Source organism: Grammomys surdaster, unplaced genomic scaffold (genome assembly GCF_004785775.1).
Source record: "Grammomys surdaster isolate TR1022 unplaced genomic scaffold, NIH_TR_1.0 169, whole genome shotgun sequence".
Lineage (NCBI taxonomy): Eukaryota > Metazoa > Chordata > Mammalia > Rodentia > Muridae > Grammomys > Grammomys surdaster.
The window spans coordinates 17,004,138-17,030,750 of record NW_021604617.1 but is presented as its reverse complement, the minus strand read 5'-3'; the positions used below and the strand labels follow the sequence as shown (position 1 = coordinate 17,030,750).

Genomic DNA, 26,613 nt, shown 5'->3' with positions numbered 1-26,613 from the left:
TGTGTGTGTGTGTGTGTGTGTGTGTGTGTGTGTATGTGTTTAGATTTTTGCAGTAGGGTCTCGTACAATATTAAGGCTAGCCTTGAACTCGGGGCAGTCCTCCGGCTCAGCTTTCCAAGTGATGTGAGTACAGGTGAGTCACCACTCCCAGTTTTAGAATCATATTAATTAACCTTTGGGTCCGACTCATTGCCCCCCTCCCCGTGTGTGTCTTTCTTTTAATTAAAAAGTTATTATTTTATGTATATAGATGTATTACTTGAATGTACGCCTACGCACCATGTCTATGCAGTGTCCTCCGAATCGAGAAAGCATTGGATCCCCTGAAAGAGAGTTAGACAGTTGAGAGATACCACGTGGGTGCTGAGCATCCAACCTGGGTCCTCTGGAATAGCTACCTATGTATTTAATCCCTGAGCCACCTCTCCTGCCCTAATTATTGTTCTTTGAAATTAGCTTGGGATGGGTTATATCGGTCTTGTCATACATCTGGGTCGTTGTGCCTTGTTCTTGCTCATCCTCCCTCCCTCAGCCTCCCCCACACCCCCACACAGTGTCATCCTTTTCTTGGTCCCCTTCCTTCTCACCACAGACTCCCATTGCTTTCCTGCAACAGGTGATACATTACTTTCCTGCTCCTCTCCACTTTTGTAACCTTCATACATGTGCATGTGCACACACACACACACACACACACACACACACACACACCTGTATAAATTTAAATATAGATGCTTCCCAAAAGACGAAGCACATAGTATTTGTCTTTTCAAAACTGGCTTGCTTTTTATCTAACATAATCTCCAGCTTTATTCATTTTATTGTTCCTGTTGTCATTTGTTTTTATGGCTAAATAAAATTCCACATTTACTTTATTCACTCATCTAGTCATGGATATCTAGGTCGGTTCCGTTTCTTATCTATTGAGAACAGCTCGGAAATTTAACATGGATTTGCCAGTGTCTGTGTGGGATGCTGACAGAGAGGCCTTTGGGTGTATCCCTCCACCATGGCTGTCTGGGTTTACACTCCCTCCAAGACATTCCCTATATCCTTGCGAGCGTGTGTTGTTATCTTTCTTGATGATAGCCACTCTGACTGGAGTGAGATGGGCTCTCAAAACAGTTTTCATTTGTATGTCTTTGATGGCCAGGATGTTGAACATTTTTTTTCCTTTTATGATTCTTTGAGAACTGTCTGATGTTGAGTTCATGAGCCCACTTCTGATTGGATGGTTAGGGTGGGGTTGGATGTTTAGCTTTTGAGGTTCTTCATTTATCCTAGCTATTAATCCTTTGTCTAATGCGTAGTTGGCAAAGGACACCTCCCCCTCTGGGGATTAATTGAGAAAGGGTTTCATTGTGTAGCCCTGACTGATCTGGAACTCACTAGACACAGTAAGCCTTTACCTTGTTTGTGGTCATCCTCCTGCCTCTGGCTGTCTGGTGTTGAGTTACAGGCAGGCACCAACACAGCTGGCTTCTTAAGTTGTTTCTGTCAGATATTGCTACAGCAATACAAAAGTAATAAAACCGAGCATGCGTGTGCCTGAGGCATCCTTTTAACTCCTTCTTGGAGAAATTTGGAGAGCAAGCAGTGCCTTAACCATCCATCTCACAGTCAGGATGAGAAATAGAGACTGTGTTCCAGGTTAGGCCCCTGTCAGAGCTGCTGGGCATAAGGAACTTCCCATTGAATCTTGGGAGTGCGCCACTTGAATCATGCATTCATTCGTTTAATTAATTAACTGCTCACTCTAGACAAATATTTCTGTGTCTCTTGCACCACACTGGTCCTGGTTGTAAAACAATTTAAGGGAAATATGTCTAATAAATAAGTAGATAATGGTAATTAAGGGTAGTGAAGGAAATACACAGAGCTATGAGGTAAAACACACACACACACACACACACACACACACACACAAAAGCCTGGTGAAAAATCCTTCCAAAAACCTTCCTTTATAGTGTGGTTGGAGCACTCACAGCTGTGACCAGCGAGGACAGGACAGTCCTAGCTGAGGGACCAGCATGTGTAGATGGAGAAACTCTCACTTGAGAAACACATGCCTGGGGTGTACTTGTGGGTGACTGTTGCAGTGAGTGAGCCCAGAGCAGCCTGGTTGGCTTCTTCTAGGATGTGACTATTGAATCCTTCTCTGGAAAGTTCCTCTACGTCTGTGTGCCCTGGGTGAAAGTCCAATAGAGCGCCTTCGAGACTGAGGGGTTTCAGTTACTTTTTATAAAGGGGAGATAAGGTATCTTTCAGTTGTCTATCTGTCATGGAAATATTACCAGTTGGGGCTATTTGAAAGACAACAAGCAAAAAGCAAGAGGGACAATGGACTCAGGACAGGCTGCTTAATTTTGTTTTAAGCACCTGTGGTGACCAACCCAGTATGGTAATGCCAGTTTACCTGGCCTGCAGGAAAGCAAACTTCTCACGGGACAAAAACTATTTTACAGTAACCGGTGTGTTAAAGGTTGTGATTTCTAAATTCCTCCCCTTAAATCTCCTTGGGGCTGGAAGTTAAACTTCGTCTTCTAAATTTATCTTTATAATGTGCATCTCGCTCCTGTCGGTGTTTAAAGTTGGATTTTGGTAGAGCGGTGGCCTTGAGCTCATGGCACCCTTCTAATGAACTCTCCTCAGCCTCTTGTGCACCTTCCTGATCAATGTGAGCTACTCTCACGGGCTATCTCTGCCCTCAGTTGTAAGTCCCTAGGTCTTCCTGGCTGGGGTTTTCGGGTTTTAAGGAACTCGGTGCATCTGAGGTGTTGAAGAGACTCTTCACTGGTTTTCTCCACTGCTCTTGTCTCCAGCTTCAGGACCGCTGCACTTCTCATCCCGAGTAACCTAGTGAACTTCTCACCAGTCATTTCTTTTCTCTCAGTTTGGAACCTTGCCATCTGAGATCCACAGGACTCTCTCTGCCACTGCAGGTATGAGGGAAGATCTATTCTTGGCTTCTTTCCATATCTGCTTCCCATGCTGTGCGTATCAGTCTCTGCTGAACTTCCATAGTCCACTACGACATCATCTTAATGGACTACATCAGACCCTGTTTTCAAATGAGGTCATATCCTAGCGTCCTGGGAAGTAGTATATCAAAGTATGAATTCTAGGAGAGACACGAATCAGCCCAGACCACATCGGGCAGCCAGGTATACCAGTTGCAAATTGATGGTTTTGTTACACTGTGATGAACAAATATAGGTGACCAAACAGTGACTGGGATGGCTGTAATGCTCGTGTCCTGAAAACTGACCTTACGATTGCCCATGATAAAAAAGGAAGTCTCCCCACTTCCCCTTTAAAACCAATCCCAGCTCTTCTTAATGCCTCAGCTTGGCATCCTGTCTGGGCTTCCAGACATTGCAAACAAACAAACAAACAAACAAACAAAAAAGACCAGGTCTATTTGAATTTCACAAAAGCACATATATGTGTTTGTGTGTGTGTGTGTGTGCGTGTGTGTGTGTGTGTGTGTGCGTGCTCGTGTGTGTGTGTGTGCTCGTGTGTGTGTGTATACTGAGTAATGCATGGGACACAAATATATAAAATATGATTATAGCAAATTATTCACTAGTGGCTTTGTTTTGTGGGAAATGAGGTCTTGTTAGGTAGCCTTGGCTAGCCTGGTGTATGATCACCCTGTAGCCCAGGATGCCTCAAACTCACCAGATTCCTTTTGCTTCAACCTTCTAGGTGTCGAGAGTATAGACATGTGCCATCACACCCAGCAAAAATTAATCATTGTTTATATGAAATTCAAATTTAACTCCATGACCTGGTGTATTAATTGGGATTTCATTGCTGAGAAAAGACACTATAATCAAAACAGCTCTTATACAGGACAACATTTAATTGGGGTTCTTCCAGAGGTTTAGTCCATTATCATCATGGAGGGAACCATGGCAGCATCCAGGCAGACATGGTGCTGGAGGAACTGAGAGTTGTACATCATGACCTGAAGGCAGTCAGGAGGACACTGTCTTCCTCAGGAAGCCAGGAGGAGACTGTTCCACACTGGTTGGGGCTTGAGAACTAAGAGCTTGAGCAAAACCTGACTACACGGTGACGCACTTCCTCCAGCAAGGCCACACCTACTCTAACAAGGCCACACCTACTCCAACAAGGCCACACCTACTCCAACAAGGCCACACCTACTCCAACAAGGCCACACCTCCTAATAGCACCATATTCCATGGACTAAGCATGTTTTGTTGTTTCCTGGTCTTACTTCATTACACATTTTGTATTTGACTTTCTATTTAAAATTCCACAAAATATCTGACATTATGGTCAGAAATATATACACTGTTAGACGTCTGCCTGCTGCTCTACACAAAAAACAAGGAAGCTGGTATGGAGGGATCTCTTCCAGAGGACCCATCCTCTCACCCTGTCCATTTCTGTTGGTTTGATCATTAGTATCTACCGTGTTGGGTTTTGCAGCCGGAAGAGGTAGAAAGCCTGGGAAAGTGTCCTACATTATAGCTTGGCAATTGTTTGCTAGTCCCTTCTGGGATGAGACACACTGCCCATGAAAACAGCGTCAGATGGATAGTCTTAAAAAGCCGTGTCAAGTATCTGAGTGACTCTTGTCTCCCCTGTGGGCATGAGAACTGTCTCCTGCCTGGGTCATACAGTTGAAAGACTGGCGTCGTTTAACAAATCCAGCCCCTGTTGTAAGATGAGCTCAGGGAGAACAAAAAGGGGAAAGACAGATGGGCAGCAGTGGCTCTGGAGATAGAAGCTGCTTACAGTGAGCAAACTCCAGCCTGGTCCCGTGACCCCTTCAGCTGTGGGAGACTGAGAACCAGCCTGGTCCTTTTACAAGGAGTGGAACTGGGTGCACAGAGTTGATTGATGTTCTCACGGATGACCAGGAAGGGCAGAGAGAGGCTAGGTTTCCTGTACCTCAGACCCAGAAAGCTATAGAAAGGCTAGATTTGTCACGTGAAAATGCCAACTAGGGAAACACGGAGCTAGCTGGCTTTGCCCTTACCTTGTGCTAAATGGCTACCTAGGCCACTTTTGCTTCAGGGTCTTTCTGTACGAAGAGACAAACTAAAGCAGGCCCCCACTGTGTCAGCCATGGGAGGCCTCCTCCCAGGGATTATCCTCAAGTCTGGACTTGATTTTCATTTCAATAACTAAAATTTAAGAATCAGAACAACCGCTCACAAGACGGAGGAGCGAATCATAAGCACTCGGCTTCATATTGCTTCAGAGACTGAATGTGTTCACGTCAATCTTGATGTGTCATCTTCTAGAAGAGACTTGATTCCACCCAGTTCCCTGTTTACAGCCCAGGAGAGTCTATACCCGTGGGTTCTCAACCTCCCGAACGCTGTGACCCTTTAATACAGTTCCTCACCGTGTGGCGACTCCCAACCATACAATTACTTTTCTTGCTACATCGTATCTGTAATTTTGCTACTGTTAGGAATCGTAACATAAATATCTGATATGCAGAGTAGCTGGTGCGACCCCTGTGAGAGGGTCATGGCAGGTTGAGAATCACTGGTCTATGCTATTCAGTGTGGCATTTGTGTGGCCTTAGCTTAGCCAGAACTTCTGAGCTGCCAGTCTGTCTCTTGGTTCTTGAGATCCATGGGAACACGGGCTTTGCTGTGTCCTTCCTCGCCGTACCCACTCTGACCCAGATCCCCGACAGATCAGCTTAGCTTTAACTTTGTTTCTGTGCCCTTTACCTCTGTGTCTCTGGATCAGACCTCTCTTGTCTTTTCTTACGCTATCCAGCGAGAGCGTTTTTTTTTTTCCCTAGTCAGCTATATTTACAAAAATAGTTCTTTTGTCCTTCGATGAACAGGTTTGTTGAAATTGTTGTTTTTGAATAAGTTAAAGCCCGGGTTTAACTTTTTTCAATGTAAAAAATGTAAAGAAAACCTCTACTTTTCTGTTGTCATTGCAGCTGTCTCATGTGACTCCAAAGAACTGATGTTTTCTCCTGACCCTTGGCGACTTTTTTCTGAGGTCCACATGACCCCCTTCTATAAGCGTTCTGTGGCACGGCAGCCTACTGCATGGTGTGCTGTGTTAGGGTGTGTCATGAGAAGCCACAGACTGTGAATGCATAGAGATCAGACGTATGTGTCTGATACCTCGGAATCTTTCATAGATTTTCTTGCAGCAAGGTTTACTGCCTTAGAGAAAGGGCTGGTTCTTCAAGATGGTTCAGAAGCCGTGGGCTTCTATCCCTGATTCTTCTTTAGTCTTCTCTCATAGTTCTTACCTCTTTTTATGCTATAAAAAACATCCTTTGTCTTCTTACCTTGCTATCAAATGGATGAGAATCAATTCCAAGATATGCAGTAAGAGGTTGAATGAGTCTGGGAGATTGTCACCTACATCTTTCATTTGGGGACCCGTGCATAGAAAGAGAGTATGTTTCTTAAGGCCGTGGATACAAAGTACCACAAGGCAGGATTGGAAGGCAACCTTCTGGGGCCTACAAATCTGAATCTCTGATGTCAACATGGATGGTTCCTCCCACACCTGCCAGAGAAAGAGCCCTTCTCATTGGCTTGTGAATGGCTGCCACCTTCCTCCTGTCTGTCTGTCTCTGTGTGAATATTTCCCAGGTTTTTAAGGGCACAAATCATATTGAAATGAGTCCCCAGCCTAATCATGTCATTTTAACGTCTTTCTTCTGTCAAGACCCTATCCAAATCAAATATCATTGTGAGGTGCTAGGGGCTCCACATAATTTTAGGAGGTAAGGGGCACAATTTAACCCACAACCGTATAGATCTCCATCCATGTATGTGCGTGCACACATCTTGGTGCTTATAATTAAGATATCAGTGACCCTGTCTTCCATCTTCCAGTTTGGGAGGTGAGAATCCTGGTGAATGCTCTGTGTGTGTGTGTGTGTGTGTGTGTGTGTGTGTGTGTGTGTGTGTGTGTGTGTTGTATCCCTGCATATTCTAGATTCTTCCCTCTCCTGCCATCTCAGGGAGTGGTTTAAGCCTTCAGGATTTAAGGACTCTGCTGTACCACTGGGATTTGAAGGTCAGGCAGGCAGCGGAGAGGCCTAGTGAGGAGAGGATGGATTTGGCCACTGGCTTCTCTGTTCACGGCCCACTCCGGCTACAGATCATGTGACAGTTCCTGCTATCCTTGAGCCACAGCTGCCATGTCAGTAAACAGGGATAATACTCAGGGTCACAGGGAGTAAATGATGTCATTTACCAGACATGCTCAGTATAGGGCCTGCTAATAAAGGACTCACAATAGCCAGTTGTGGTATGTATTCTAAATGGGTACATGGGACTGTTCTGCTCATCTTATTTCTGGGGAAGTAGTAGTGATAGTTGACTCTATTTGCACAGCACTTTATGGCTTTATAAGTTAGTTGTCTATTTTATTCTTAGAGCTTTGTGGTAAAAGGCAGTTTTATTTTTTTTAGTTTTTTTAACATTTATTTTTTAATTATGTGGATATATGGTGGTGAGGGTGGGAGTAGGGGTATATACATGTGAGCGCAGGTGCCCAGGACATCCAGAGGAGGATGTCCCTGGAGCTGGAAGCCATCTAATGTAGGTGTGGGAACCAAATTTGGGTGTTCTGCAAGAACAATACGTGCTCTCATCCACTGCACTGTGTCATCAGCTCTGACACTGATTGATTGATTAGTGATTGATTACCTTGTGTGTGTAGAGGTCAGTTCTCGCCTTTCTCTCCTGAGCCATCTCACTGACCCGATCTTATTTATATCTGGACGGGGTGGAGACAAGGTCTCGTGTCCCAGGCAGGCCGTGAGTTCCTCTCATCTTGCTGCCTCTACCTCCCAGGTACTGAGGTTACGGGCATGCACCACCAGGCCCGGTAGGAAGTTTGCTTTATTCTCACTGTCCACTGGGCAACTGAATCAGAGAACCATGGATGGCAAAGAGCAGCTCTAGAAGTGAACTTTCAACCTTCTCATGCATGGCCTGCATGAAAGACCTTGGTGCTTTGCAAAGATACCGCAATACGTAGCCTTTGCTACTCTTTGAGTAACCCTGATGCTTGGGCCCAGCGTGCTTCAGAGTTCTGATGTCTTGGGATTGAGGAATATTTGCATGTATGTATTAAGAAATCTCAGGAGGGGACCCATGTCTGAACTAGACTTCATTTATGTTTCCTGTTCGCTTTTCATTCTCTGAAAGTGATTTTGTACTGTACGTCTTATGTCCTTGAAATTTTAACTGCAACCTCTCATGGAAACGTAGGTGTGGCATTGCCCAAATGGGGCTCAATCTCCATGCTTAAAATCTTTCAGAGATTTTCAGATTTTGGATTTCTGTATTAAGGAGAGTCAATCTATGTATCTATGTGTATCAGTTCCCTACAGATGAAAACAGTTCAGTGTTGTTTTACTCTTAAACAGTGCCCTTGTTCATAGCTGGGAGCATCCGCCATGTTTACCATGGGACAAGTACTGTCTGAACGGTAAGTCCCCAGAACTGGGATTGTTGCATCAAAGGCTCAGTGCCTTCCTAACCTAACAGAAATGGCCAAATGACCCTCTACAGTGAGGGTACCCTCTTGCACTTCCACCAGTACTGTCAAAGACAGACTTCTCCACAGACTCTGCAAGGCCGAATTGTTAGGCTAGGGACTCTTGCCCATCTGATCCGGTATGAAGTGGTGTCTCGGTGTAGCTTGGATTGGATTTACATTTCTCCTCTGGATAAAACGGAGCATCGTTTTCAGTGCGTGAGAGCTGCCTGTGTTTCCCTTTTCTGTGAGCTGTCTGTTCATATGCTTTGCCCATTTTTCTGATGATTTTCAATCTTTCATGTAAGTTCTGCGAGCTTTTTACATTCTGGCAGGATGAACGCTTTGTCTAGGAACTGAAACATTTGCTCCAGGTGGTCATTTGATGCCTTTCCCTTTCTTTTATAGTCTCATTCATTCATTCTCTCTCTCTCTCTCTCTCTCTCTCTCTCTCTCTCTCTCTCCCTCTCTCTCTCTCTCTCTCTGTATGTTTGTGTCTGTGTCTATCTTTACACCCTTCCCTTCCCCTTTCTCTCTCTCTGTGTCTGCATCTGTGTTTCTCTCTTCCCCTCCCCTCCCTTTCTCTGTGTGAGTCCGACTATCTGTCCCACCCTTTCCTTTCCTTCCCTTCCCTCCCCCATCTCTCTGTCTCCTTCTGTCTCTCTCCCTCTGTGTGTGTGTGTTTGTATTTGTGTCTGTGTCTATCTGTCCACCGCCCCTCCTTTCACCTCCCTCCCCCTTTTTCTCTTTGTGTCTATGTGTACTTGTGTCCCTCCCTTCCCCTTCCTTCCCCTTTTTCTCTGGGTGTCTATCTGTCCCTCCCCTTCCTTCACTTCTCTCCCCTTTATGTCTCCCTGTCTCCCTCCCTCTTTCTGTCTCCCTCCCCTTCTCTCTCTCTCTCTCTCTCTCTCTCTCTCTCTCTCTCTCTCTCTCTTTCCCTCTCTCTCTCTCTACATCTCCCTCTCCCTCACTCCCCCCCCACCTCTCCCTGATTCCCACCTTCTCAATGCCTCTCCCTTTCTTTCAGCAGAACCGGGGACCCACCCTCCGTGCACCACTTACCCACATCCCCAGCCCCATCTGCCTCGTTATTTTGTTCACTGTGATTTTTTCCAAGTCCATATTCCAGATTTATGCATAATAGAAAAGATCTGAGATAATGTGGAAACAGTTGGCTGTCAGCACAGAAACCCATAGAACATTGGTATTGGGAAGGGGTCAGAGGTCAGCCAGGCCGAAGTGGCTTGTGGTTGGAGATTTCCTGTAGATATGTTTTCTTTGGCATACTTAGGACTGGCCCATGCAATGTCTTTAAACGTCTTGAATTAGTCTCCAGTACTGTAAAATCATATGATCTCACTTGGCTTTTAAAGGAGCAGGGATTGCTGCTGCACCTGCCGTGTGGCCACAACCAGAGAGAAGCAGTCATCTCTCTCACCCCCATCCCAAGCACATGCTCAGATCTTCATTCTCCGCTTCCCTCCTGGACCCCTAAACCTGAGTGTGCCTGCCATTCCCCATCCGTTTATCCGTGTAGAACTGTGTGCTTCTCTTTATAACGATGAACCTCATGAATGTGTTCCTTTTCAAAGTAGACGAGTGAGAGATGGATGGAGACAGTGACTCTTGACCATTTACTTCACGGATTGTTTGCTTGTTTGTTTGTTTCAGAGATTGGGTTTCTCTGTACCCCTGGCTGTCCTAGAACTCAGAAATCTACCTGCCTCTGCCTCCCGAGTGCTGGAATTTAAAGGTGTGAGCCACCACCGCTTGGCTCTACCTTCTTTTTTTTTCTTTTGCCATCTTGAATACCACTTTGCTCATGTATGTATAAATATTTCTGATTTATTTGCATTGGGGAATATTTGCATATATGTATTAAGAAATCTCGGGAGGAGGGGAACTGATGTCTGAACGAGATTTCATTTCTTTCGTATTTACCTTTCACTCACTGAAAATGACTTTGTAGTGTTTCTTCTTCCTTTTTTTTTTTTTTTGGTTTGGTTTGGTTTTTCGAGACAGTGTTTCTCTGTGTAGCCCTGGCTGTCCTGGAACTCACTCTGTAGACCTGGCTAGCCTCGAACTCTCGAACTTAGAAATCCGCCTGCTTCTGCCTCCCAAGTGCTGGGATTAAAGGCGTGCACCACCACCACCCAGCTTAGTGTTTCTAGTGTTATTTTCTTTGTGTGTATATGGGCATGTATTTGTGTGTGTGTGTGTCTCTGTGTGTGTGTGTGTCTGTGTGTGTGTGTGAATGCACCTTGGGGTCAGAGGTCAGCTTTTGATATCATTCCTCAGGAGCTTGAGACAGAGTCCCCTATTGGCAGGGAGCTTGCCAAGTGGGTTTATTGGCTGACCAGCAATCCCACAAAGCTGACTTCTACTTCCCCACTGCTAGGATTACAAACACATGCCACCATGCCCAGTTCTCCATGTAGGTTCTGAGGGTGGAACCCAAGTCCTTACTCCAGAAAGACTTAGCCAGCTGAGCCATCTCTCCAGCCCTGAAATCCTGCTCTCAGTTCTTTTGAATGTATACCCAGTAGTAATTCTGGAACCTATATTAATTACTTTTTAGTTTTTCTGAGGAACTGCCATACAATTTTCTGTAGTGGCTGCACTGAGGTATATTCCCACCAAGGAAGCACATGGTTCCAATGTCTTCACATCCCTAGCAACCCATCGCTTTAAATTGTAGCTATCGTAGTGGGGAGGTGGTTGTGATATGTATTCCCTTGATGCTCAATAATGTCAGACACAATTTCCTAGGACTGTAAGCATCCATGCACCACCAGACTGGGCCTATTTCATTAATTTTTAACTGCTCTCACTTGGTTGAGTGTGGGTTCTATTTTACCTTATGTTGATTTTGATGATGAAATTCTGTATGTGCCTAGTTCTTCTGTGGTTCCAAAATGTGCCCTAGTTTTGTCCCCTTTGTCCCTCCTTTATGAGGAAGGCAGGGAAACAGAACCTAGTCCTACAGGTCCTCTCTCTCCCTCTTCTTCTCCCCCCCCCCGCCCGTCTGTCTCTGTCTTTCTCTGTCTCTCTCTTTTTTGCACACACACACACACACACACACACACACACACACACACACACACACACTTTCCCTTCCCCCCGTTGGGTGGTTTAACACCTCCTTCTCCTTCTCCATCTTTGCCAGCCACTCTCAGCCCTTTCTGTCGCACCTCCCGCCTGGCTTTGGGACCTGTGGTTCTTCAGCTGGATCCTGGGGTGGCTTTCCGACAGTGTCCTTACCTGCAGCCTGTTCCTGCTCACTGCTGCTGAGTACATTTTTCATAATACAAGTTTCGCGCCACTTGGCTGTTTAATTCAAGCTCTGGGATGGTTCCACACGTCCCTCAGGATAAAGACCACATACTTCAGTGCCACATAGGCCATCCTTGGAAGCCCTGTCATTCACCCTGATATCTTGATCACCTGTTCTGAGTCCTGGGCCTGGAATGCCCATTCAACTCTCTCTCTCTCTCTCTCTCTCTCTCTCTCTCTCTCTCTCTCTCTCTGTGTGTGTGTGTGTGTGTGTGTGTGTGTGTATGTGTATGTATGTATGTATGCATGCATGCATGCATGCCTGTACTCAGATTTCCATAATGTCCTGGTCTTTCTGGCCAGTAAGACTCAATACCTGCACCCTAGCCACAGCCCATTTACTTGCCGCAACCTCTGTCTGCTTCTTGGCAGTGGACCCTGTCTGTAATGTAACTATTCCATTTCTCAACCCCTAGTTGGTTTTGGTCCCACAGGGCAGAGACTTAACATTAGCCCGGGGCCTCTAACAGAGTAGGTATTTGTAAGAAAGGCTGAGGGAGGTGGAAAAGGAAAGTGTGAAATTTCTACTTTGTGTCTCTGATCTAGACACTGCCCTCTGTCACGTTCTCCCAGTCCAGGGTGGCCGAGGTTAGCAGAAACGCCCACAGTGACCCGGTTCAGCGTTGCTTCTTTCTCTGGCCACCCTGAAACAAACTGACCCCGGCCTACCTTCTGGTAAATACATCCCAGCAGAGATGACTCATGCGTGTGACTCAGGCTCAGCCGCACAGCTGGAAGGGCAGCCAGCACGTCTGCTGGGGAGGGCAGTGACAGAGCCAGAGCCCCAGGAGAGCATGTGCCAGCCAGCTTCCTCTAGCCCTGTGCCTGCACACTGGAGCAAGGCAATAAACTGTCCTTTCCCAGCCTGCATGGCTGAGTGGGACTCAGCGCTGGGGACAGGAGGCGGAGGCAGGAGGATAGCCACGTGTTAGAGATCTACATGTTTTAAAAACAAAACAATTCTCCTGCCTGACTTAATATTATTATATAATAACCCATCACTTCCTAGAGGCCTACTGTGATTTTAGATGCTGTGCTGTAGGCTTCATCCTGTTCAATCTTCACAGTAGCCCAGCAGCACAAGTAAGAGCAAATGGTATAACACACACACACACACACACACACACACACACACACACACACGATATGCCACACTCTCTGGCTGCATTAACTACCTTTTTCATTGCAGTGCCACAAACAAACAAACAAACAAACAAGTACTGACAAAGGCAGGTCAAAGAAGAGAGAGTCTACTTGGGCTCAAGTGTGAGAGTCTAGTCTGCCATGGTGTGGAGGCTGTGGTACAGGAGCCAGAGGCAGTTGCTTTCGTCGTTTCCACAGTTGGGAAGTGCTCAGACTTCTCTCTTCTTCAGTGTCTTGAGGTGGCACCATCTACATTCAGGGAGGGTCTTCTCTGTTCAGTTAAACATTTCCGGAAGCACCTTCGTAGATAGACCCAGAAGTGTGCTTCCATGGTGGTTTTAAACTCAGTCAGGTTGTTAGGATCATCCCACAGTCCTTAACATCGCTTTGGGTATTTTCTGTGACCTATACGCTCTCCTCCTTACTTCAGAGGTAGAAACCTGAGGTTCGGAAGGAGACCTTACAGAGAGAGGTGCCTCATGGAAGTAAAGGGCAGAACTGTAACCTAGAGGGGGAAACTGAGGCCCAGAGACGTTAGTCATTTACTCAAAGACACCTGTACCTACATAATCTACAACCACGAGGACATGATGATTAGAGCTTAGTTCTCTACGGCCCTCCTCAGAGATGCTTCCCAAGGACCAAGTCTAGAGGTGAAACAGGATGCTGAGACAGAAGCTTCCTTCTGAGCCAGGGGCTGTAGCAAATGAGGACCACTTGAGAATACACAGTGTTTTCCATCTCTTTCCCCCTTGGGGTCTCATAGCATCTTCATGCCTGGGGGATGCTGACCAGATCCTTTTTACCCCACAGACAGCGAGACAGTGTACTACCACTATGGCCCAAAGGACCTGGTCACCATCTTGTTCTACGTCTTCATCACCATCATCTTGCATGCCGTGGTTCAGGAGTACATCTTAGACGTAAGTGACCAGTTTGGATTCTGAGGTCAGAAGCTAGGGAGATCCATTAGGATGGAGACGCTCTTCCTTGGAGAAAACCACAGCTCTGATCCATTCTGTCCCCTAACTTAGATCCTCTGGTTGGCCCCAGAGGCTACACTCCTTCACCACGCATTGTCTCCATCCTCTCTGTCAGAGTTCTTTAGTTCACATTTGGGGGAGAAAGCTGTCTGAAACACAGCATGAGCATATTCTAAGGGGTCTATCAAACACAGCTCAATGGGAAGATGTTTTCTTTCAGAAAGAAGCTAACAGACTCAACACCTACTGCTTTCTCAAAGTGTTTGCCTGCAAGTCAGCACCCCATGGGCACACAAGAGGCTTATGCTAAATAGCTTGGGTTGTAAGGGGTTTGAACTACTAACTGTGTCTCAGAAAGGGGAAATAAGAACTTGTAAACTGCCAGGTAGCCATATGCTCAGTGTATTAATGTGTGGAGTTTTCTTCCTTCTTTAGAAAATCAGCAAACGCCTTCATCTCTCCAAGGTCAAACACAGCAAGTTCAATGAATCTGGACAGCTGCTTGTCTTTCATCTCAGCTCAATGGTCTGGTGCCTCTACGTGATAGTCACGGTGAGTAGTCCTCATGACTGCTGAAGAGTCAGCCACCAAGCACTCTCTTCTTTGCTGATGAAATAACTTTGAAGGGCTTAAAGGAAAAAGAAAGAGCCAGGAACAGGCATCTTAGAATTGAAACTCATTTCATATTCTCCTGGAATTGTAGTGAAATAGGATAGAAACTACTTACTAGAGTCACAGTCTCTCGAGGATGGACTTGTTACAGTTTTTACCCAGGTATCCACAAACCTATGTATTGTTCTACCAGCCCTGTCTTCAAACATTGTCCCACAAGGTTATTTTTGCTGCGCTTTGTACATGCTAGGTACCTGCTCTTCCCCTGAGCCACACCCACACCCACAAATTTATATTCACTCAACACCCCTGATGTTGACTTAAGGGTCTCAAGTTCATTTTTCCCAATGTGTCCACAGTTGTGTACTTCCAAAATGACAAGCGTGGAAGCATGGCCTGGACTCAGAGGTCTGGCTATATTTTCGCCGCTATGACAAAATAACCTGATACAAACAACCGGAAAAGGTGAAAGATTTATGCTGGCTCATGATTTCAGTCTGTGAGGTCCAAGCCCATTGCTTTGACCCCGAGGAAAAGCAAAACATCATATGGAACATGTTGAGCAAAGCAGCTCATCTGTCTCATGGTGAACAGGAAGCAGAGACGTAGAGAGGAAGGAACCAGGGTCAATATACCCCACCTTGAAGGACATGTCCCAGTGACCTACTTCCTCCAGCTGAGTTCACCACCACCCAACAGTACCACCAAACTGAATATCCATAATTGATGCCACAGGATCCAGTCACTTCTCTAAAGCTGGAGCCCTGAGCATGGCAGCAGGGACCAAACTATAAACATGCAAATTTAGGGGTATATTTCATGACTAACCAATTAGCAAAGGCCAATGTTACCCATCTATACATCAAAGCTGTGTATGTGTGTGTATGTGTGTGTGTGTCCATCTTCCAGGCAAGGACTCTGGATTGTGGTTCGAGATTCACTGTAAGGACACCCTGCTTGTGTTATTGTTACATTAGTGCCCACTGTCATCTGGAGCACCTCTTGTCTGAAACCAAGCCCCCCATTAGCTGTCTGACCTCAGATTCTTCCCTGCTCTGGTGCCTGCCCTCTGCTTTCACTGACAAGAGGTGGGCCCTCCCATTGTAAGGAGCGCTGAATGCCTCCAGAGCGGAATGCTGGCTGCATAGTCTCAAAGCAGGAGGCAACATGTCGTCTTTGTGCGTTGCTCTTATCCCTGTTATCAGTTCATCTCAGAACACTTTTTCTGAGCAGCACACTAGGAATTTTAAATGGCAGACCAAAGACTTCCGTCCTCTCTGAAGGGGCTTCTACGTTCCACTGGAAGGGGGCAGAGTTACGTTAGTTACCTTGCAGGAGCAGGGCCACTCCCCTTATAGTGCAGAGCTACACTGTCCCAGTGTACTTTAGGGTCTTGGGCTTCCCTCAGCGTCCCAACATCGAGTTCATGCCTACCTCTTGGAGGCCTTAGCTGCTTGAGGCAAAAAAAAAAAAGGCCTCAGAATACCAAAGACACTAGACTGGTTTATTTATTTATATTTTGGAGGTGGGGAGGATAGGGGGCATTGCCTCATCTCTGAATCCCTTCAGCCCTTGCACCCTCACCTCAGCATTCCACCCCAGCTGTACCAAGCAGGGACCAGACTCAAGAGTCTTCTCGCAGAGGACGGACGTTCCCAGACCTTTAGTCTTGTGGAGAGCCCATTCCCCGACTCAACATGCTCGGTCAGACAGGAAGACCAGGAAGCCATCCAGGCTCCTGCTTTGACTTCGGTCACCTCCTCTGTCCAGACCATCTGCATGGGAGGAAGGGCTTCGATGAATCTGAGAAGTCGGTTTTTGTAAAAGGAGTAAAAACACCTGGTTTTCAAGTCATCGGTTTCTGTGGCGATGGAGATTTGTCATGATTTCTTCTCTTTTCCTTCGCCTCTCAAAGTCAGCAAAGCCTGGCTGTTCTGCCTTCAGGATTCTGAAAGTCTCAACAGGGCTTTCTACGTGTACTGCTTCCTCGAGTCCTGTGGGCCCCCATATAGGTCGGATGTTGGCCCTATGGTTCTGGCATCCCTGGTAGGGGAGAAGGATGCTCTTTTCTACTGGTTCAATGGACAGTTGCACAAGGACATCCATATGTGTCTCCAGCTGTCCTTAATGTAAAGGATTCAGAATCCAGACCCCTCTGCCTCTTACCTGTACTGCAATGTCTCCCTTGCCTAGAGTTCGCTTCTATTGTGGGCCCTCTACTCAGCCCATTATCTGCTCAGCCAGATGGAGCTCTTTAAGGCCTGAGCTAAATCATGTGTCCTCCTACTTAAAAATAAGTTCCCCTCACAGCTGCAGTGAAATTGTTTTCTCTTCCTTGCTTGTGTGTCCTGGGCCCTGGAGCCTTGCTGGTGACATCAGCAGGGACACAGCACTCTGTGTCCACTTCTGCTCTTCCTGCTCTGCGGGCCACTCCCCTGGCTGGAGTACTCCGTTCACTAGCCTCATTCATATGGAGAGCCCTTTCCTGCCACCTATCCTCCAAGTGACATTTCCCCCAAACACCCTCCCCGTGCGGGTTTTCCACACTCTGCGCCTCATTGGTGTTTTACCAGTTCACGTGTGTATTCTGTGTGTCTGACTCAAGCTGCCTGCTAACAGGCACCAGGCTCAATGCTGCACCCTTAGTGCCGTCCCTGGCACAGGCTACACACTCAGTATCAACTCTTCGTCTGCTCAGGAAGCTTTGGAAGGCCTCTCCTTTCTTTTTTAAAAAGGTTTGGTTTTATTCAGCTTTGTTTTACCCACACGTGCATGCACATGCAAGCACACACATAGGTAACACATGTATGTGAGTAGGTACCGAAGGGAGAAGAAGGTGTCAGTTAAGGGAGTTTTGGGCCACCTAACATGGATACTGAGAATAAACTCAGGTTCTCTGGAAGAACAAGCTAGGTCCCTCTAGCTGCCCTTCATCAATTTCTTGAGTAATGAATTGATTTTCAGAAACATCATAGATAGTCAGGGTTTTTGCTGCTGTTAAAAGTTTTAAAAGGAAAGCCAGAATTACATCCAATTCCCTACCAGAAATTCCAGTTTTACCTGAGTATTTGACACAGATCTTTTCCGCGGGTTATATGCAAATAAAATGCTGGAGCGTGAGGTTAGATTTTCTAAGAATGTCAAGGGGAGGAAAATGGAGAGGGACTAGGGAAGGAAGGGGAACCGAACACCCTACTTACTGAAGGATGCCAAGGGCCTGCATGTACCGTCGCCATCCAACCCCAACCCCCACCATCTCACCAGATGTCTGACTTCCTATTTAAAACCAAATCCAGTAGTCAGTGAAACAGAAAACCAAGAGTCAGAACTGGTTGCTGTCTACAGTTGCCTTGGAGTGATTATGAAACGCCTGTTGTTTTTTTTGTTTGTTTGTTTTGTTTTGTTTTGTTTTTGTTTTCTGATAGGCAATGACACTGTGGCTATCTGAGTCTAGGTAGCGGCTGGCTTCGTTAGGTCTAAATTGGGGTAGTTTTGCGGTTCTTGTTTGAACAGCAGAAAGGAAGGCTGCTAGGAAAATAGGAGGAATTACTCCAGCACGCTGAGGCCTAGCGTGGGTAGATGTCAAGAATCAGAAGAGAACAAAGTGTCCCACACGGACCCTCACCCCGACCCCCAGCCACCTGTCAAGGCCATGGTTTGGGCTAGAAGGGGTTACTGTGGTTGCTGTGTCACATGCGACCCTGGAACTCAGGCGCCTTGGCATGCCTGAACTCGGAGGCAGCCAGCCCCAGCCCTCCCCTCTCCTCCTTCAGACAGCTGCCTAGACAGGGCTGGAAAGGGCTTCTCTCAGAGTGTGAGTCATGGTTCCTCTGACTCGTAGCTCCACCTCCTCCAGTCCCAGTGGGGACTGGACATTTGCAAGCTGAGAAGTTTTTTTAGGCATGTTGGCTTCCAAGTTCTGACCTCTCTGGCTCCTAAGTGAAGAGGCCAGTCGAGAAATTTCTGTTTAAAAGCACAAGGCCATTCAGGCTTTGGGTCTTTGGGATGCCAGGGCTCCTGGCCAATCTTTATGAGAGAAATGAATCCACACACCACCACCACCACCACTCCACCACCACCAGTCTAGGAAGCTACTCTTCATTTTAAATGCATAGCTACTTCCTCTAGGAAAGGGCTATCTCACCCTTCAGGGTTTCCTGAATGGAGATTGTGTGTGTGGCTCTTCAGGTGTCGATGTGCCTGAGGGCAGAGGCCTCACAGAGGCACAAATATGCATGACATAAAAGGAGATAAGACAGAGAGCAGTAGTATGGGTGTGTCAAAGGTCACTGCTACCTCACACCACCACCCTCATGCCTGGAGCCCATTACCTCTGTGCCTCACTGTGTATGTGTGGCCCAGGCAAGAAGGAGAGAGGGAGAGAGGGAGGGAGGGGTGAGCAGAGAGTCTAGTTGAGATGATAGGAGTTGGGGTGAGACCTCTTCTACCCAGTCTAGCTTGCTGTATCTACACTGATACAGGTACCCTGATTGGCCATGTCCCTTAGGTAGCCTAGCTCACCGTGCTCCCAGAAGCCCAAGGTTATAGCTTCAGGACTGTGGACACTACTCAGCATGTATGCTATAGGTGAGAGGTGACCTGAGGACAGGGCGTCGACCTGCACTGGAAACACATCTGTATAGCTTTGAGTCATTTCCACGAGCTCTGTGGACTTTATTATTCACATTCCCCAGCCTTGAAGAACCCCCGCCCTGCATCCCAGGGGGAGCTGTGAGGGTTCTCAAACTTCCCATCCGTGCCACCAGCTCAGCTGATACTCTGATTTCCTGAAGCAATGCTTCTGAAGTTCTAGGGTGAGGAGATGGGTGGCCCAACTCAGATGGCAGCTGGGCTACTGAAGAAACCTCATTTCAGATCTTTCCTCTCTGTTCCTTCATTTCCATTTTTTTCTGCAAGAGGTGACAGACACCTTGTTAGATGATAAGAGCCTCTCCTGGTTTGGTTTGGTTTGGTTTGGTTTGGTTTGGTTTGGTTTGGTTAGGTCCGGTCTGGTCTGGTCTGGTCTGGTTGTATGTTTTTCTTCAGAAGAGTTGTTGGGAACATTCGTTGCTTATTTACTCATTCACCCCATCAACTAACATCTGGACATGAATTATTTTCTCCTGTGTCTTACAGTCTTACAATAGAGATTCAGCTTGCCTGTCTTTAGGAATGTTCTAGGTCTCTGACTGAGGGGGTGTCTAGTTAGGATTTCTATTGCTGTAATAAAACAACCACAACCAAAAGCAACTTGGGGAGGGATTATGACCCTACAGCTTGGTGTCCATCACACAGGGAAGTCAGGGTCACAGCGTATCCACAGTCAGGAAGCACGGCAGTGTTGGGGTCCAGATCTCCTCCTTTTTATCTTGCCTGGGACTCCAGCCCATATGGAGGTGACACCCACAGTACGAGTCTTCCTTCCTTAGCTCAATTTAGAAACTTCCTTGTAGACACTGGCAAAGATTTCTCATACATAGGTGGTTTTAAAACCTTCGAAGTTGACCATCAATATTAACCATCACAATGATGGGAAAAGCTTCAGTCTATGCTGGGTGTTGCTATTCTCCTGCATTTAATCCTTTATTATGGAAGCAACTCCTGAGTGTGTACATGACAGATACCACACTAGACACTGTCACCTAAACACATGTATTTCTAACAATAACTCTGTAAAGTTAGTATTTCACTTTACACATGAGCCCGGAGAACCTTCCAGAGACCGACGAGCTGTTTTCAGTAGACGTAGCTTCTGTCAGACCCCCTCTTCAGACACGGGTGGCCAGTCCCCAGAGTATGGCATGTCACTCCACAGTTGGACAAGTGCCAATGCAAGTCCTACACACTGGGGTCCTTTGTTTCCAAAAGCTGTTTTATCCTCTCGGTAGTTGATGGAGGCCAGGAATCAAGGATCTCTGGGCCAGTCAAGGCCCTAGCAGGTCACATGGTCCCGTCTCTAAATGCCATCTCTTCTCACCCACCACAGGAAGGATATTTAACAAACCCAAGAAGCCTCTGGGAAGATTACCCGCATGTGTACCTCTCGTGAGTATTTGTGTGACTCGTTAAAGCCAGTGGATGACCAAGCTGTGACTTGAACCTGTGGAGCATGGGGTTCCGGGCAGTAGGTCTGCCTTTGAAAATCTCCACTTGAAGCATTGTCTGTATTAGCTCCGTAGACTTACCTAGTCTGCATGGGACAGATTCAAACAGAACTCTCCCTCAGGGACTCTGGATCTGTGTCTCATTGGAGACCTTTTAAGTTTGTAGCACATCTTCCGCTACACACTCTTGTTCCTGCTTGTGATGTTGCTGAGACCTGGTCCTGTCTCCCTCCGGAGGCCAGGCTGTATCCCTTAGGCCTCCCAGAGCAGCAATAGCAAAGGGCGTGTGGTTGAACAGCTTAGAGCCTTTCTGGGGTTGTATTCAATGGTTCTCGCAGTGTGCATGCGGTAATCCGCTTTCCCCTCAGCTCTCCCTTCTCTGGGTTGAAATGATGTGTTTGGTCACTACTGCTTCCTCTAATGGACATGCCGTGGCCCTTTAAGTGGTCTTATGCATGATGCTGTGGGCGTGGTGATGTGTGCCTCCACCCCCCCCTCTCTCCCTCCCTCGCTCCTGGTCCTGCTCTTCACCCACAGCCTTGGCTTAGCCCTTTCCTTATGTTCTTGGCAAGTCCCCTGGGGATGTTCCTGGTCACGCTAAGAACTCCCTCCCTCGTCTCTAGCTTCCAGGTGAAGTCTTTCTACTTGGGTCAGCTGGCATACTGGTTGCACTCACTACCTGAACTCTACTTCCAGAAGGTACGGAAGGTGAGTATTCCCTTTCCCCACCACCTTTGGAGGCCTTTCTCCCCTACAGCCCTCCTGTTGTCCCCACTGACTCCTCCCTTCCCTTTCTCCATAAGCATGATGCATTGGCTGATGAAAGAGAACCACGTAGATGCCCAGGAGAGCATTATCAGGGTCTTGACTCCTCCTCCAGATGTGTGCCCACTGGCAAAATCTAATCCAGATTAGACCAAGACAATCTCACCATCCCCAGTCCGTTTTATAGTACAGAAAGCAAAAAAAAAAAAAGAAAAGAAAAAGAAAAAAGAAAAAAAAAAGAAAAAGAAAAAAGCCGGGTAGTGGTGGCGCACGTCTTTAATCCCAGCACTTGGGAGGCAGAGGCAGGCGGATTTCTGAGGTCGAGGCTAGCCTGGTCTACAGAGTGAGTTTCAGGACAGCCAGGGCTACACAGAGAAACCCTGTCTCGAAAAAACAAAACAAAACAAAACAAAACAAAACAAAAAAACAAAAAAACAAAAAAAAAGTACAGAAAGCCGTCTTCCCAGTTTGTGTGTCTTCATTCTCAATCCAGACCCGCCCTCTGGCACCTTCGCCCTCTCGCCCTTCTTGTTACTAGCCCCGTGTATGCGGTTCTGGTGTGTGACTCGGGACCGGGGGAGTAGGGAGACCCGGCCCTTCCTTGTTAACCTCCCACGTCCTCTCAGTTCTGTGCATATTCATTTTGGAGAATGAGCGAGCTCACTGTCTGCCCATCTCTTTTCCAGGAAGAAATCCCCCGCCAGCTACAGTACATCTGTCTGTACCTGCTTCACATCGCCGGGGCATACCTCTTAAAGTGAGTGAGTGCGGAGCCAGCCCCATTTCCTTGCCCTTTGATGCCTCTGTGTCTATTACAGGGCTACTCAGTTAGCAGGCATTTAGTAGATCCTGTACCCACGAGAACCCAGAGGGTTAGCTACCTCGACCCGAGGCAGAGCCAAGGGAGGCTTCTAATGAAGTGGTCCTTTGAACTGTGGCTTTACAGCCAGAAACTGGGCTCTTGCCCCATAGTGTCCAAATGCTGCTGGGACATTATAGCCCTAGAGTTCATTTCAGTTTGGCTTGTAATGAAATAGAGAATAGTTAACCAAACGGTTGTTCTGGGAGTGCGAAGTTACGACATCGGGCCTCGAGCGCCTCCTTTAACAGGCGGTATTTCGATGAATGTGCTGTGCTTGGGAACTGCGCTTTCCATGAGCTTTTCATGTGCAGAGGAGGACCCAAGCTTTGTGTCTCCCAGCCTTTGAAAGCTTCACTATAGTGCCCAGATGCCCCCGGGGAGCCCTGTTTCTGAGGAGCTCCCAACAGGCTTCCTGTGAGAATGACCGCCGTGGGTGAATAGTGTGTGTTGGAGCACAGCAACTCTCAAGCTCTGGCTTTCTGTCTCTGAGATGGAGGGCCGTGGCAGCTGTCCCAGCTGTGCTCCGATGTTAGATGCTCACAACTCACAGGCAGAGGGATTAGGATGACTAGGTTGCTCCCCAGCAGTGTGTGTTGAGCTTCGTCAGATAGTGCAGAGTCAGCAGGAAATCTCTCTATATGTACCCCCAAAGTCCAGCAACGTTGTTCTAGACTCCAGCAGCTTGAAGACATCAAGACGTGTATGGATCAGGTTCATTGTGGGGACAGGCAAGCGCAGCTGACCCAGGTGAAACAAAGTCTGGGGAGTCAGTACAAGAAAACTCCTGGAAGGTACAGCAGCTAAACTATTACGAAGGATAAGGCATTGTGCCCTCCGAGAAGTGGGTAGCAGATCCCAGGCACAGAGAGGAGCCTGAGTCACCACGGGCCCGATGGCTTCTGCTCTGGGGTATCGTGGGGGGAAGGTTAAGTCTTGTCTTTCCCTGCAGCCTGAGCCGCCTGGGGCTGATCCTGTTACTGCTGCAGTACTCCACTGAGGCCCTCTTTCACATGGCTCGGCTCCTCCACTTCGCTGACGAGAATAACGAGAGGCTGTAAGTAGGGTGCCGGATGCTGGCCTGTCCAGAGACCTTGGGGGTGGAACCTGGGTGTCTCAAGTGGTCTGAGTGGTTGGAGTGGGGGCTCCTGCTCTGGGTGTCAGCCACCCCCTCGAGTCTAGAACTTCTGAAACTCTCACCTTCCTGGGTCCTGTTTGATCCCCTGGCCCATTCTGGGTTGCTTTTGGAGAGGGAGTGAAGGTTCCTTGAGGGGCTCCCAAAGCTGACATCCCTTTTCTACCCCTGCGAGCAGATTTAACGCCTGGGCTGCTGTGTTTGGGGTCACCCGTCTCTTCATCCTCACCCTCGCCGTGTTGACCATTGGCTTTGGATTGGCTCGGGTGGAAAACCAGGTGTTTGACCCTGAGAAAGGGAACTTTAACACCTTGCCTTGCAGGTGAGTTGGCAGAAGCTTGGGCTGGTGAATAGGTTCCCTCTGAACACTGTCAGGTACCTCTCGTAGGAACATGGAAGTATCTTCACGGAAGGTCAGGGTGCAGGCGACCCTTAAGTCTCCCACACAGTGACATTTAGGGGCAAGTCTGTTTACATCAGTCTCCTGCTCCCAACATTCTTCGCTCCATTGCTTTCCTGTGCTCAGACCACAGTCAGGACCCAAGTGCAAGTGCAACGCAGGCCCCTCACACTTGTTCGGCACATCTTGGTGCAGAGGACATTTCTTATCCAGGTTGATCGTGACACCCTCGTGAGGCTCCGCAACTCCGTCTTTCATTTCAAGCTATGTGGTCCACGAAGCTATAGGCCTTAGAGTGTGTGTGACCTCTCTAGGCATGCTCCACTGGCAACACATGATACACGAGAAGAGAATTCTTTCAGCACTCTCGCACTCTAACTCATTCGAACGTTAGCAATGTTTGTATAGATTATGGGCCGTGCATTTGGGAGAGAGAGAACAGCTGCGGATCTGTAGGATTAGTGTGATGGTGGCCCGTCGCCTTAGGGCCTTCACATCCCATTGCTCAAGTGTACCGGAGCAGAGACTGACTGAAGAACACACCCTTCCTGGTGCTGGTGGCTGTGGGGAGGGCAGGCCATGGGAACTACAGAGATCTGGCCTGGTTTCCCCCCCCAGGCCTCCTTCTGCAGGCTGTAGACCTGAACTTCCGCCCTTAGACCCATTTCTCCCCTCGGCAGGCTCGGCATGCTGCTGCTGGTGTGTGTTGCCCAGGCCTGGCTCATGTGGCGGTTCGTCCACTGCCAGCTGCGGCACTGGCGGGAGTATTGGAAGGAACAGAGTGCCAAGCGCAGAGTCTCTGCTGTCCCCAGGCTTCCAACCAGGCTCCTCAAGAGAGAACCTGGTGAGTGTCACTCTGTGGCCGATAGCAAGTGGCCGGGGTCTGTGTGGGATGGGTGAAGGACAGTTGGGACCTGGCTCCTAAGTGCTCCACAAACCAGTCCCTCTCCCTCTCGCTTGCTTTCCCTCCTTGTAGACACTTCTCCCAGCCTGGGGTCACGGTGACCAGCATGTAATTTGTTCATGAGCCAGAGACACAGTGTGAGCAGGCTGCCTTATAACGGCCTGGCCACTGTGATTCAGGGCAGCACTGGGTGGGGACTTCTGGAAGGAAGGATGTCCTCGGGGTAGCTTCTGGCATCTGGCCAAGTTCTGCTGCTGCTGCTGCTGCTGCTGTCACCCATGTCCTGTGCTCCAAAGTGGCCGTGTGTGTCCTCACCTGCTCTTGTGCTCTACACATCTCGGCCCACCCCTGCCTCCGGGGCTTCAGGAATGACTCAACAGTGACCGTGTTAGGGAGGAGCTGCAGGGATGGGGCATGCACGCATGGCCCTTTTGTCTCCTGAGCATCCTCAAGTGATCCCCTATGCTCACAGGTCCTCAGGCTCTGCTCGAGGCCCGGCCTGTCTGCATACCTGTTGTCTGACTCACCTGCATTTTTTTTCCAGGCAGCTGCCTGCCTGGAAAGAGCCTGTATGTTTGTTTGTTAGTGGTCGGGTATGAGAAAGACTTGGAATGGGTTAGGAGGAGGGGTTTTTGTGAGGCTACAACTCATTGAATTTGTGGAGGTATTTTTCTCTTCTTTTTTTGTTTTTGTTTCGTTTGAGACAGGATTTCTTTGTGTAGCCCTGGCTGGCCTGGAAGTTGCTCTGTAGACCAGGCTGGCCTGGAACTCAGAGATCCGTCTGCCTCTGCCTCCCTCCTGAGTGCTGGGATTAAAGGCTTTGACCACTGCCCAGCTGGAGGTTAAAGGAATGTCAGACCTTGTCCCTACAGTATCTTGTTCTCCATCTCTTCTCCTTGTTACCATTCCTGTGGCTGAGACTTGTCCTCTGCAGGTCTAGGGGATTGAGGAGACTGGGGGAGCTAAGATATTAAAGCCAGCATTGCTCAGATCTCAATGTAGGCTGCTGCTGGTTCCTCGGTTTCTGTCAATCACCTTAGATGCCCTCCACTAAAAGATAACTGAAGCCTAAACCTGTGACACAAAGCCACTTATCAAAGACACTAGGACAGGCAGCAACCTGCTCCAGGCTGTCTTCTGGCTTCCATTGGCTACAGCCTGCTTCCTCATTAGATGGTCTGCCCACCACAAGGCCATGTCTCCATCCATCAGACACCCTGGCCCTCCATGCCTCCATTTTCCTACCTCAGTGTCAGCAGCAACCACGTGTGTGTCTCTTCTCTCCATTCCCCAGGTTACCATGAAAATGGAGTGGTGAAGGCAGAGAATGGGACCTCCTCACGGACTAAGAAACTCAAGTCTCCTTAACACCATTGTGCTGAGAACAGGGGTCCTCTGGGTGAGGGCCCGGAATAGATCACAAGCCCTGGCCCCCAGCTCAGCCTCTCTGCCCTCCTGCCCGTGCTCTACCAGCAGAAGCCTTGGCATCAAAGGGAGGGTTACTCTCTACCTTCTAGTCTTTCTCTTTTTTCATAAACCATTCTCAATAAAGCCAAATATCTTCTACTCTTTCTCCCTTAAGCCACCTCATGGCCTCATCTCTATCCTATCTTGGGTTTTCTCAGAGGCCTGCATTTTCCTAGTCGTCTTCCTGCTTCTGTCTCTCTCTGTCTCTGTCTCTGTCTCTCTCTGTCTCTCTCTCTCTCTCTCTGTCTCTCTCTCTCTCTCTCTCTCTCTCTCTCTCTCTCTCTCCTTTCATAGCTGCTTCTCTTCCTCCTTTCTTCTTGACTTTAATGTGCAATTTCTCTGATTTGTACAACGGGAGGGAGCTAAGATGCCAGTCCCGCCCTCCGGTCCCAGGAAT

General features: G+C 47.9%; 1 protein-coding gene across 1 annotated transcript in view; it reads left to right on the top strand.

Moving 5' to 3' along the window:
- The window catches only part of Tram2 (translocation associated membrane protein 2), a 70,291-nt gene extending 43,991 nt beyond the window's left edge, over window positions 1–26,300 (top strand). The window contains exons 3-11 of the mRNA XM_028766750.1: window positions 13,801–13,910; window positions 14,406–14,522; window positions 20,569–20,627; window positions 21,310–21,394; window positions 22,138–22,208; window positions 23,263–23,367; window positions 23,624–23,767; window positions 24,526–24,689; window positions 26,044–26,300. Coding sequence (XP_028622583.1) covers window positions 13,801–13,910; window positions 14,406–14,522; window positions 20,569–20,627; window positions 21,310–21,394; window positions 22,138–22,208; window positions 23,263–23,367; window positions 23,624–23,767; window positions 24,526–24,689; window positions 26,044–26,117 — 929 coding nt within the window. The 3' untranslated portion in view covers window positions 26,118–26,300. The remainder of the gene's footprint in view (window positions 1–13,800; window positions 13,911–14,405; window positions 14,523–20,568; window positions 20,628–21,309; window positions 21,395–22,137; window positions 22,209–23,262; window positions 23,368–23,623; window positions 23,768–24,525; window positions 24,690–26,043) is intronic.
- Window positions 26,301–26,613: the final 313 nt, after the last annotated feature.